This window comes from Aythya ferina (genome assembly GCF_964211825.1).
Source record: "Aythya ferina genome assembly, chromosome: 5".
In the NCBI taxonomy this organism is placed as follows: domain Eukaryota; kingdom Metazoa; phylum Chordata; class Aves; order Anseriformes; family Anatidae; genus Aythya; species Aythya ferina.
In genome coordinates this window covers 60,016,486-60,028,576 of record NC_140301.1, presented here as the reverse complement: position 1 = coordinate 60,028,576, position 12,091 = coordinate 60,016,486, and the positions used below count along the sequence as shown (strand labels likewise).

The 12,091-nt window shown below is 48.8% G+C and overlaps 1 protein-coding gene and 1 long non-coding RNA gene across 2 annotated transcripts; one reads left to right on the top strand and one right to left on the bottom strand.

Annotated features, from left to right (window-relative positions):
• Positions 1-3,523: 3,523 nt before the first annotated feature.
• Positions 3,524-7,267, top strand: LOC311437536 (inositol 1,4,5-trisphosphate receptor-interacting protein-like 1). The gene is made up of 2 exons (XM_084520911.1): positions 3,524-3,815; positions 4,595-7,267. Exon 2 carries the CDS (start codon positions 4,598-4,600, stop codon positions 6,140-6,142), a length of 1,545 nt encoding a protein of 514 aa, XP_084377037.1. The 5' UTR covers positions 3,524-3,815; positions 4,595-4,597; the 3' UTR covers positions 6,143-7,267.
• Positions 7,268-8,407: 1,140 nt separating this feature from the next.
• Positions 8,408-10,677, bottom strand: LOC311437538. Its single transcript, XR_014693538.1, has 2 exons — positions 10,216-10,677; positions 8,408-8,805 (listed from the first exon to the last, which is right to left on the bottom strand). It is a non-coding gene; the product is annotated as an uncharacterized lncRNA (long non-coding RNA).
• Between the last annotated feature and the right edge of the window lie 1,414 nt (positions 10,678-12,091).

Sequence of the window (12,091 nt, the reverse complement as noted above, 5' to 3'; positions counted from 1 at the left end):
ACGGGAGAGGGAACATTCCTGACAGGCCCCAACGGCGCTGAAGGGACGAGGAACGTTCCTGACAGGCCCCAGTGGCTCGAGGAGGACACTCACAGACAAAGTGTTTGTTCAAGCAAGACATTTATTGGAATCTTTGCAAAGGCCAAGCTCCCAGTGAAATGGACAGACCAAGAACCAAGCCCACTTGGTATGAGGAGTCTCTGCATCAAGCGTCCATGAAGCAGCCTCTGGAGCTGCATGGGGTCCAGCTCCCCGCAGGGTGCTAGCAGGTCATCATCTGCCATCAGCAGAGCGCTCTCGCTGTGCATGAAGGTCTGTGTCATGTCCGTAGATCAGCAGTCTTTTCAGCTGATCTCGCACCACCTCGAACTTCTGCAGTGCATCAGCTTTGGCATATGGGTCCCGCTTCAGATGCTGGAAGAGCTTGACCGGGCCAGACAACTGGAAGGCTGGTGGCAGGACAATCACATCGGGCACCATCTCGTTGCCAAAGAAGTGGTTGAGACATTTCTCTTCCACACAGCAGCGAAGGTACCAACTGATATCATCCAGCCGAAGCAGAAAATCCGTCCCGTGCCACATTTCCAAGGGGATGGTGGCAGCAAGGGTCCCTGGCAGCAGGGACTGTGGCCAGGACTGGTGGTGACAGCCACGAGCCCTGCCCTGAGCGGCTGGGCCCTGGCTGCAGGCTTAGCAAGGCCTCGGGGGGCAGCTTTTGTGCCCCAGCCCTGTGCTGCCCAGCCTTCCCCCTGCTGCTGCACTCGCCTCACGGATGGCTCAGGCCAGACTGCAGCATGGCCCTGAGGGGAGCAGGGACATTCCTGACAGGCACCAAGGGCCCTGAGGTGGACAGGGATGTTCCTGACAGACCCCAGCGGCCTTTGGGGGGGGGGCGGGACATTCCTGACAGACCCCAGAGGCCGCAGCCAAACTATATAGGGGCAGAACCCTTCCGTATTTATGGGGTGACAGGGGGATCCCAGCAGTTAACTGTACTGGAGGATGAAGTGAGTCTAACTGGAAAAAAGTGGCAAAAGCAGCGTATTGTGACAGGCCCGGATGCTCCATGCATCCTTGGTGTAGACTATCTCAGGAGAGGATATTTCAAGGACCCAAAATGGTACCGGTGGGCTTTTGGCATAGCTGCCTTAGAGACACAGGACATTAACCAGTTGTCTACGTTGCCCAGTCTCTGGGAGGACCCTTCTGTTGGGTTGCTGAGCGTCAAAGAACAGCAGGTGCCAATTGCCACCACAGCTGTGCACCGGCAGCAATATGGCACCAACCGAGACCCCCCATTCTCATCCATAAGCTAATTCATCAACTGGAGAGCCACGGGATGATCAGCAAGATTCACTCACCCTTTCGTAGTCCCATATGGCCAGTGCGAAAGTCTAATGGTGAGTGGACTATCGTGGCCTGAATAAAGTCATGCCACTGCTGAGTGCTGCAGTGCCAGACATGCTAGAACTCCAGTATGAACTGGAATCAAAGGCAGCCAAGTGGTACGCTGCAATTGATATAGCTAATTGATATAGCTAATTGATATAGCTAATGCATTTTTCTCCATCCCTTTGGCAGCAGAGTGCAGGCCAGTTTGCTCTTACTTCGAGGGGTATCTAATACACCGGGAATCGACTGCCCCAGGGGTGGAAAGAAAGCCCTACCATACCTAGACTACATGATGTGGACACCCTTTGATTTGCACACCATGGAAGAACTGCCTGTGTTCTGCAGTGTATGACTGCAAAGAGGAAGGACCCTGGGCTTTTAGAGCACTGGGACATTTACAGCTCTCTTGGTATGACAGTTACAGAAGACCTCTCAAGTGTTTGCCCATATTGTGTAGGGTGTGGAAAAGGCTCAGAACCAGCAGAGAGAGGAAGATTGCCACAGCCATTGATTTGCGGAAATCAGACTCTATAACCTCGGAGTAGTTATAAAGCAGGTACGTTTATTTGGCATTGCGCACACACGCCAGGCACAAGGGGGATAACTCCACCTAGCTTGCGCACCAAGGGTTACTGGCAGTGTGCTTGTGTTAGTGGGATAAATACATAGTCATTTCATTTCCCATGGTTCTCTTGCATATTTGTCAGGTCTCCGAAGAGTCATTAACGCAGGTTCCCGCCCCTATACGCATGCATACTGGAGTCCTTGGATGGTCGTCCGGCATACTCTGGTGGTCTCTTGATGAAGGCCAGAAGTCTTCCTCACTGCTAAACTTCTGACCTTTCCTGTCTTTAACAGACTTCAGCAGCCAAGCCAGTTTTTGCTGGTTCCATTATCTATGCATACAGTCTTTTATGCCCTTGTCTTTGGGTTGTTAATTGTGGTAGCTAAGACCTACAGAATCACCATTCTTTATCTTGTTCCCTGTCTCAAGTCCCCCCTTTTCTTTATCCTAAGGCAAATTCTTTTGCTTACAGCACTCACTGATTCAAAGTTTTCATAAAATTCTTACCACTTTCTACATGGTGCTTGATTTGGTTACACTTTCAGGTTTCATAATCATCTAGTCCTTTTATACAGCACCAAATGCACACTGTACTAATAAACAGGTTAAGAATACTAGTAAAAGTGAGATCAATATTCCTATAAACAATTGCTTAAGCCAAGAAAAGTTGGGTAACCAAGAGATCATTTTGTTTCATAGTTCTTGAAAACCCCATGAGGTGTCATCTTGAACTACCTTATATAAGATCTCGGTCTTTTCCAAACTTTTTTTTAACTTTTTTTTTTTTTTTTTTTTTTTTTTTTTTTTGAGATCAGTCTCAATTTGTCCTGCCTCATTCACGTACATACAGCAATACAGCAACTAATATTTCTTAAAGTGCATCCTCCCTCTTGGGAGACTAATAAAAGGTCTAGTGCCTAAAACGTTCTTATTGGTGTTATAAATGAAGTCTCACCTCAATCTGAATTTAGTAATATTTATAAAAGACAAGTAAACGGCACTGGGTGTACGGGGAGTCTGTGCACTACCAACACGCACACATGAACATCGAACATTGTAAATATACAGAACATTGCTTTTACATACTAAACCCGAGTACACCCATACATATGTACAATCAGAAAAGGCAACAAACAATCCTTTAAGTCTATTACTATCGATGTCCATGACTGGGAGAGCACAGTTGGTCTGGTTGAAGTGCCCCCATATCTTCCATGACTTACAACAGTCTCTATTTTCTATTGCTTTTCTTGATTACAAACACTGGAGAATTCCAGGGCTAGTTGTGGGAACAATATGTTGTGCTTTAAGTTGTTAAGCAACTCGGCCTTCATGTCTCATGCATCCCAGTCTTCCCGGATTGAAGGGAAACAATTCCAGCTCCCTTTCAAGGCCAATAGGGCCTGGATCAAAAGGCACGTCAGGTCACCAGAGGGTGTAACAGCAAAGTAATGGCAGTAGCGGTGGGGGAGCCGATGGTGTAGCAGAAGGATCTGTGGACGAGCCCGCAGCTCCCTCGCTGTCTGGCAAACCACACATTTCTGACTGTGGCCCCATGTCCTGGTTTCAGTTAGAACAGAATTAATTTTCTTCCTGGTAGCTGGTGGAATGCTGTGTTTTGGCTTAGGATGAGAAGAGTGCTGATAACACCCCGATGTTTTAATTGTTGCAGAGCAGTGCTTATACTAAGCCAAGGACATCTCAGCTTCTTCCTCTGTCCTGCCAACGGGCAGGCTGGGGGTGCAGTAAGAGCTGGGAGGGGACAGACCCAGGACAGGTGACCCAAGAGGTCACCAGGGGTGGCTAGCCGGGGGAGGGGGCCGGACTGCTTGGGGTTAGGCTGAGCATTGGTCAGCAGGTGGTGAGCAATTGCATTGTGCATCACTTGTTTGTACATATTATTAGTGTTAGTACTATTGTTATCATTGTATTATTATTATTATTATTATTGTTGTTGTTGTTATTATTTTCCTGTCTTATTAAACTGTCTTTATCTCAACTCACGGGCTTCACTTTCCATTTCTCTCCCCCGTCCCAGAGAGGGACGGGGAGGGTGAGCGAACAGCTGCGTGGTGTTTAGCTGCCGGCCGGGTTAAACCACGACAGTCTTTTTGGTGCCCAACATGGGGCCTGAAAGGTTGAGATAATGGCAGATCTGACCAGAGTGTGTTAAACTAAAATTGGTATAAGTACTAGACCGGCTTAATACTCACTTGTCATAATGCTGATTGCTTTAATCTCAACTCTGCTGCGCCTGGTTTCCAAATTGAGTATTATAGCATGTGGGACGTGCGGTGGGCACCGAGGGCGGGGCGGGGGTCCTGTGATGCGGTGTGGGCGCAGGTGACATCACAGAGGACGTGTCACAATGGGGGGGAGGCTTTAAAGGCAGCCGCGGGCAGCGCTGCTTCACTTTGGCCTGAGCCATCGGTGAGTGCAGCAGCAGGGGGAAGACTGGGTTGGGCCAGGGCAGGGCTCGTGGCTGTCCCCGCTGGCACTGCCCACAGTCCCTGCTGCCTCCCAGCTCCCTCGCCCCCTCTCCTACCTGACCCCAGGGGCCTGTGGCTCCTGCCGCAGCTCCCTCAGCCGCCATCCAGCTCCCACCCAGCCCCACTGACGTGCTTCTCTCTCTTTCAGACCATGGTTTCGGCAACTTTCAATTTCCTGGCGTTCTTGGGCTTAGTCGAGAGCCCAGTGGAAGTCGGGGATGAATTGGATGAGGCTACGAATGAGCGCATGCGGCAGTATGCGGAGGAGATGCAACAACGCATGGCACAGCTCCTGTTGGAAATTGAGGCGCTAGAGAAGCAGCAGACCTCGATGCATATGGGAGCCCTGCTCTTATCTGCCACACAGTACTGGCAGTTCTGGGCTGGTGTTGTTGTTGCTCTCCTGTTTATTTGGAACTTGTGGCTGCTCCTTAGAGATCTCCCAGAACATGACAGTGATGACGAGAGCTCCAGCAGTGAAGAAGAGGAGGAAGTGAGAGTACCACCACTCCCCAATGATGCAAGCGATCTGCCCAGATTTATAGCTGAGCGCGTCTACTGGCCATTCCCGGATCCGACCGTCAGATGCGCACTGGTGGAGGAGATTGTGGGAGACCTCCTGCATATCTTTGACTCAGTCGTCCTAAGAAGTTTCTTCCCAAATCTGCAGCGAGCCATCGGAGTGGGCGGTTCCTTTGAAGGTTGGAATCCCCATATGAAGGATCCTGTCTACCGTCTACTTGTGCCCATGACGGCCCCCCGTGGGCACTCCTTCCACCTGGAGCTGGGCAATGAAGAGGATCTGCTGGCGAGGAAGTCCTCTATCCGTGTGGAGCTGGAGTGCACGTGCGAGAGGGAGCAGGACTTTGGGGACATGCTGTGCTTCCTCCACCATTCTGAGGAGGAGCTGAAAAAGCAGGAGCCGAGCCTCCTAGACACCCTCTGCACCGACTCCTACCTAGATGCGGAGAAGACTGCAAGGTGGTTCCAGAACTTTGTGAAAACAGCCTGGGTGCTTATGCCTCAGTCGCAGGTTTACAATGTAGAAGTGCTGCCTTCCACCCGCACGTGCAAGTTCCAGCTGACAGGTGCTGCCAGGAGAAGACTCACAATTGAAATAGTATTTGGGGTGCAGCAAGAGGATTCAGATATCTTCCTGAGCAGCCAGATGAGAAAGGACACCTCCATCCCCAGCACAACATGGCCACAGAGCTGTTCAGTTGCAGAAAGGAAGTTCTTCCAGCACGTGGCCAGAGAAGACGTGTTCAACAGCATGCACCTCAAGTGCATGCAGGTCTGTGCCCATTTGGTGGAGGGCACAATCTTTCCCACCTATGTCATCAAGACTATTGTCATGCACCACCTGACTAACATCCCCATGGAAATGTGGCAGAAGATGGATTTTCTGCGTCGGCTGGATGATGTAATGCGGTGCCTGCGTGGCTGTGTGATGGAGAAGCGCCTTGACCACTTCTTCTTTGGCAATGAGATGGTGCCCGATGTGATTGTCCTGCCACCATCCTTCCAAAATTCTGAGCCAATCAACCTCTTCCAGTACCTGAAGCAGAACCCATATGCCAGAGCTGATGCACTGCAGAAGTTCGAGGTGGTGCGAGATCGGCTCAGAAGACTGATAACCTACGGACATGAAAGAAAACATCGTGCACGGCGAAGGCGCCGTGCTGATCGCCAGTGATGAACTGCTAGCATGCTGTGGAGAGACGGACCTCATGCAGCTCCAGAGGCTTGACACCAACCACTCCTGATACCAACTGGGCTTGGATCCTCCTTATTTTGGGACAGTGGGAGCTTCCCCTTGTCTGTTTAACATACTGAAGACAGCAAAGTGGTTCCAGGAACTGGTGACAGAAGCCTGGGTGGCTGCGCCTCAGTCATCCTAACTCCAGCTAACGGTGCTGCCCTCTACCCGCTTCTGCAAGCTCACGCTCCATCGAGATGATGCTTGGGGTACAGCAAGACAACTCAGACCCCTTCATGAGCTTTGAGTAGGCAGAGCGCTTTGTTAGCAGCAGCACGAGGTGGCCACAGAGCTGCGCTGTGCCAGACATGCAGTTCTTCAGGACACGCGTAGGCAAGCTCGGCACAACATCTTCCACGTCGGACATCTGCAGCTCTGTGTCTGTATCCTCTTAGGCGCCAACTTTGCCACCCATGCCTTGAAGACAGCTGTCACGCACCTCCTGACCACCATCCCCTCGGGAAGCATGCACAGGAGGGATTCCCAGCCCCAAAGCCAGCAATGATTGTGGCGGCTATGAAGATGCCTGACGGACATCCTGCTTGCCACATGCCTCGGAGCTGAGCATGCTGGACATGGAGAAGATGCTGCTCAGTTGGCAGTGGGAATTGCTCCTCCGTGTTCTCTCCACAGCAAAACCACCCTTGCGGGAGGCTGAAAGCAGAGGCTTTGTTACCAGCTGGACAGTGACCACCCAGCCTCTCGGGAAGCGTCCATTCACCACCGAAGCTTTGACCTCTGCAAAAATACCAATACATTGCTTATTTGAACAGTGCTTTGTGTGTGAGTGTCTGTGTCACTCTTGGTCAGGACAGGCGGGCACGAGATGCTGACAGCTTGGCTGCCACAGCATCAGGGAGCATTTAGCTGAGGAGCTGATCCAATAAGCTTCTTCTCTCCCGGTATCAAAGGCATTAACTAATGCATTTTCTGAGGTATTAACAAATGCCTTAGAAAATGAAGTAGAATACTCTAGATTTATAAGCAATTAACTGAAGATGTAAATGGAAAATGTTACCTACAGGTTTAACACAAATAAATAATGGGAGAGTTGTGATACCATATGGTATTAGATGGTTATTGAAGAACATAGTAAAGCATGCTGGGGAGCTGAAATATTATAACAGTTTTTAAGTAGAAAATGGATTGGTCCTCATTTGTCAGACAAGTATTGAAACAAGGTGTCATATGTCTTAAAAAGAATCCACAGACAGGAATCAACCCCCAAATGGGAACAATAGGGAAGGGAAATATTCCTGGGAAAGAGCGGCAAATTGGTTTCTTAGAACTCCCAAGAAAAGGGGGGTTTAGATGCCTATTGGTACTAACAGACACCTTTTCCAGATGGCCAGGAGCATTCCAATGTAGAACTAACAAAGCCAGAGAAGTGTCCAAAATATTGTTGAATTACATTATTCCGAGATTTGGTGTACCCCCAGTAATGTCATCTGACAGGGGACCACCCTTCAGTTCAGAACTGACCCAACAAGTCAGCGAAGTGCTGGGGATTGACTGGCAACAACACACTCCGTATGGGCCACAGGCAAGTGGAAGAAAATGAATCATTTGATAAAACAACAGATTGCTAAAATCTGTCAAGAAACCAATATGTATTGGTAAAACTAAGACCCTTAGAGATATTCTATGGCAGTCCTTACCAAATGCCATACAAAAGGAGAAGATCTAACCCAAGTAGGAAACCAATCTTTGCAACAACAACAACATATAGTTTTGGGCAAGCAACTAGAACAAATCAATGTGATATATGGAGTAATAATTTGTGTCGAGAAGATGGTTGATATTAATAAAGAAGGGGGAGATGTGGGAGTGTGGCCATGGGGGTCAGCAAGCCACGTGGTTGATGATTACATCAGACTCTTAACGATGAGGCCATCAGGAATGTAAAGAGTTTAGAGGGAACAAAGAAGGGTGATTCAGGAGACGCCTTGCCCTCTCTAGGGCAAGATCCTTCTGCTACACCATCGGCTCCCCCACCGCTACTGCCATGACTTTGCTGTTACACCCTCTGGTGACCTGGACGTGCCTTTTGATCCAGGCCCTATTGGCCTTGAAAGGGAGCCGGATCTGTTTCCCTTCAATCCGGGAAGACTGGGATGCATGAGACCTGAAGGCCGAGTTGCTTAACAACTTAAAGCACAACATATTGATTTGCGGAAACTGACTCCACAATCAGTAAGATCATAAAGTAGGTATGTTTATTCAGCACTGGGCAGCACGGGTGGTAGTCCCACAAAGTTGTGCGCCCCTAACATGGCAACTCGCTTTGGTTATATGCAGTAAAGATTTACATATGCAAGAGGTTTCCCAGTATGCCTATACATATTCATAACCTGTCCCCGCTTAGTATTAAAATTAGCTCCAACAAGTCATTTCCATAAACTCCTCCCCTCTGTGCTTGCGTGGTGTCTTCTGGTGCTGGGCGCTGAGGGTCGTGAGGATGAAGTAAGATGTCATCATCAGGGTTGAACTTTTCACCTCATCTCCTTGTACATGCTCTCTGAGCCCTTGGTCACAGTCCGAACCATAAGGTTGGTTTGATCTGGTTCTTGGGGTCCCAGGGGCTCCTGTTATCTGGAGGCCTAAGTGCAGCACAGGCACATCGCAAATGTAGCACGTATTAAGCAATGTGTTGCCTACATATTCATTCTTAATCAATCGCTCTCTGATTTCTAATCCCATGTTTCAATATTGTTCCCACGACTAGCCCTGGAATTCTCCGGTGCTTGTAATCAAGAAAAGGAATGGAAAATGGAGACTGTTATAAGTCATGGAAGATACGGGAGCACTTCAACCAGGCCAGCTGTGCTCCCCCAGTCATGGACATCGATAGTAATAGACTTAAAGGATTGTTTGTTGCCTTTTCTGATTGTACATATGTATGGGTGTACTCGGGTTTAGTATGTAAAAGCAATGTTCTGTATATTTACAATGTTCGATGTTCATGTGTGCGTGTTGGTAGTGCACAGACTCCCCGTACACCCAGTGCCGTTTACTTGTCTTTTATAAATATTACTGAATTCAGATTGAGTTGAGACTTCATTTATAACACCAATTAGAACGTTTTAGGCACTAGACCTTTTATTAGTCTCCCAAGAGGGAGGATGCACTTTAAGAAATATTAGTTGCTGTACTGCTGTATGTATGTAAATGAGGCAGGACAAATTGAGACTGATCTCAAAAAAAAAAAAAAAAAAAAAAAAAAAGGTTAAAAAAAAAGTTTGGAAAAGACTGAGATCTTATATAAGGTAGTTCAAGATGACACCTCATGGGGTTTTCAAGAACTATGAAACAAAATGATCTCTTGGTTACCCAACTTTTCTTGGCTTAAGCAATTGTTTATAGGAATATTGATCTCACTTTTACTAGTATTCTTAACCTGTTTATTAGTACAGTGTGCATTTGGTGCTGTATAAAAGGACTAGATGATTATGAAACCTGAAAGTGTAACCAAATCAAGCACCATGTAGAAAGTGGTAAGAATTTTATGAAAACTTTGAATCAGTGAGTGCTGTAAGCAAAAGAATTTGCCTTAGGATAAAGAAAAGGGGGGACTTGAGACAGGGAACAAGATAAAGAATGGTGATTCTGTAGGTCTTAGCTACCACAATTAACAACCCAAAGACAAGGGCATAAAAGACTGTATGCATAGATAACGGAACCAGCAAAAACTGGCTTGGCTGCTGAAGTCTGTTAAAGACAGGAAAGGTCAGGAGTTTAGCAGTGAGGAAGACTTCTGGCCTTCATCAAGAGACCACCAGAGTATGCCAGACGACCATCCAAGGACTCCAGTATGCATGCGTATAGGGGCGGGAACCTGCGTTAATGACTCTTCGGAGACCTGACAAATATTCAAGAGAACCATGGGAAATGAAATGACTATGTATGTATCCCACTAACACAAGCACACTGCCAGTAACCCTTGGTGCGCAAGCTAGGTGGAGTTATCCCCCTTGTGCCTGGCGTGTGTGCGCAATGCCAAATAAACGTACCTGCTTTATAACTACTCCGAGGTTACAGAGTCTGATTTCCGCAAATCAATGGCTGTGGCAATCTTCCTCTCTCTGCTGGTTCTGAGCCTTTTCCACACCCTACACAATATGGGCAAACACTTGAGAGGTGTTCTGTAACAGTCATACCAAAAGAGCTGTAAATGTCCCAGTGCTCTAAAAGCCCAGGGTCCTTCCTCTTTGCAGTCATACACTGCAGAACACAGGCAGTTCTTCCATGACATGCAAATCAAACAGTGTCCGCATCATGCCCACATCATCTGGGCTCCCCGCTACAAAAAAGACAGGGAGCTCCTGGAAAGAGTCCAGTGGAGGGCCACAAAGATGATACAGGGCCTGCAGCGTCTTCCCCGTGAGGAGAAGCTGAGAGCCCTGGGTCTGTTCAGCCTGGAGAAAACAAGACTGAGAGGGGATCTCATCAATGTGTATAAATACCTGAGGTGTGGGACGCAGAGGGATTTGGCCAACCTCTTTTCAGTGATTGGCGGGGATAGGAGAAGGGGTAGTGGTCACAAGATAGAGCACAGGAAGTTCCGCCCCAACATGCGAGAGAACTTCTGGGTGAGGGTGACAGAGCACTGGGCCAGGCTGCCCAGGGAGGTTGTGGGGTCTCCTTCTCTGGAGATACTCAAGGCCCATCTGGACGCCTACGTGGGCCTCTGGAGCCTGTCAGGAATGTCCCAGTCCCCCTCAGGGCCCTTTATGCCTGTCAGGAATGTCCCTCTTCACATCATGGTTGTTGGTGCCTGTCAGGAATCCCCATGGGAATGATCCTGTCTACCGCCTACTTGTGCCCATGACAGCCCCCTGTAGGCACTCCTTCCACCTGGAGCTGGGCAATGAAGAGGAACAGCAGGTCTAGTGGGGCACCTCCCCTGGTGTGCTCACTAACCAGCTGTGTCAGGAAGCTATCTTCCACGCTCTCCAGAAACCTGCTAGACTGCTTCCTCTGGGCTGTGTTGTGTTTTCAGGATATGTCTGGGAAGTTGAAGTCCCCCACGAGAACAAGCGCTGATGATTTCGCAACTTTTATCAGCTGCCTGTAGAACTCCTCATCAGTCTCCTCATCCTGGTTTGGCGGTCTATAACAGAACCCCATCAGGATGCTTGCCCTGCTGGCCTTCCCGCCGATCCCAATCCATAGGGACTCAACCTTATCATTCTCAGCCTCAAGTTCCACATCACCAAAACACTCTCTGATATAGAGAGCCACACCACCACCCCTTCTGTGCTGCCTGTCCCTTCTGAAAAGCCTATAGCCAGACATTGCGGCACTCCAGTCATGAGAGTGGTCCCACCATCCTTCCGTGATGGCAACTAAGTCATAGCCTGCCTGCTGCACGATGGTTCCAGCTCCTCGTTTGTTACCCATGCTGCATGCATTAGTGTAGATGCACTTGAGTTGGGCCATTGCCTTCTCTCCCAGCCTTGACATTGTTTCCCCTGGCTCTAACAAGCCTTGCTTCAGCCCCGTCCCCATTCTAACCTAGTTTAAAGCCCTCTCAATGAGCCCTGCCAGCTCCGGGCTAGGATCTGTTTTCCCCTTAGAGATAATCGGGATCTGTCTGCAGCCATCAATTTTTTATTAAAAAAAAAAATAAAATTTCTGTGTTGGCACCAGCCTCTGAGCCATGTGTTTATCAGGTGGGCTTTCCGTGCCCTCTCTGTACCCCTCCGTGCCACCATAGGGATGGATGAAAACACCACCTGTACTCCCGCTCCATCCACTACCTGTCCCAGTCCCCTAAAGTCCCGTTTGATAGCCTTCAGGCTTCTCTCTTTAATATTATCACTGCCAGCCTGGACTATCAAAAGAGAGGGGCGAACCACGTTGGGAAGCTTTCTGGCAATGTCCCTG

Bases quoted from the DNA above. Each gene is read 5' to 3' on its own strand.
- LOC311437536 (XM_084520911.1), top strand. From the start codon at position 4,598: ATGGTTTCGGCAACTTTCAATTTCCTGGCGTTCTTGGGCTTAGTCGAG.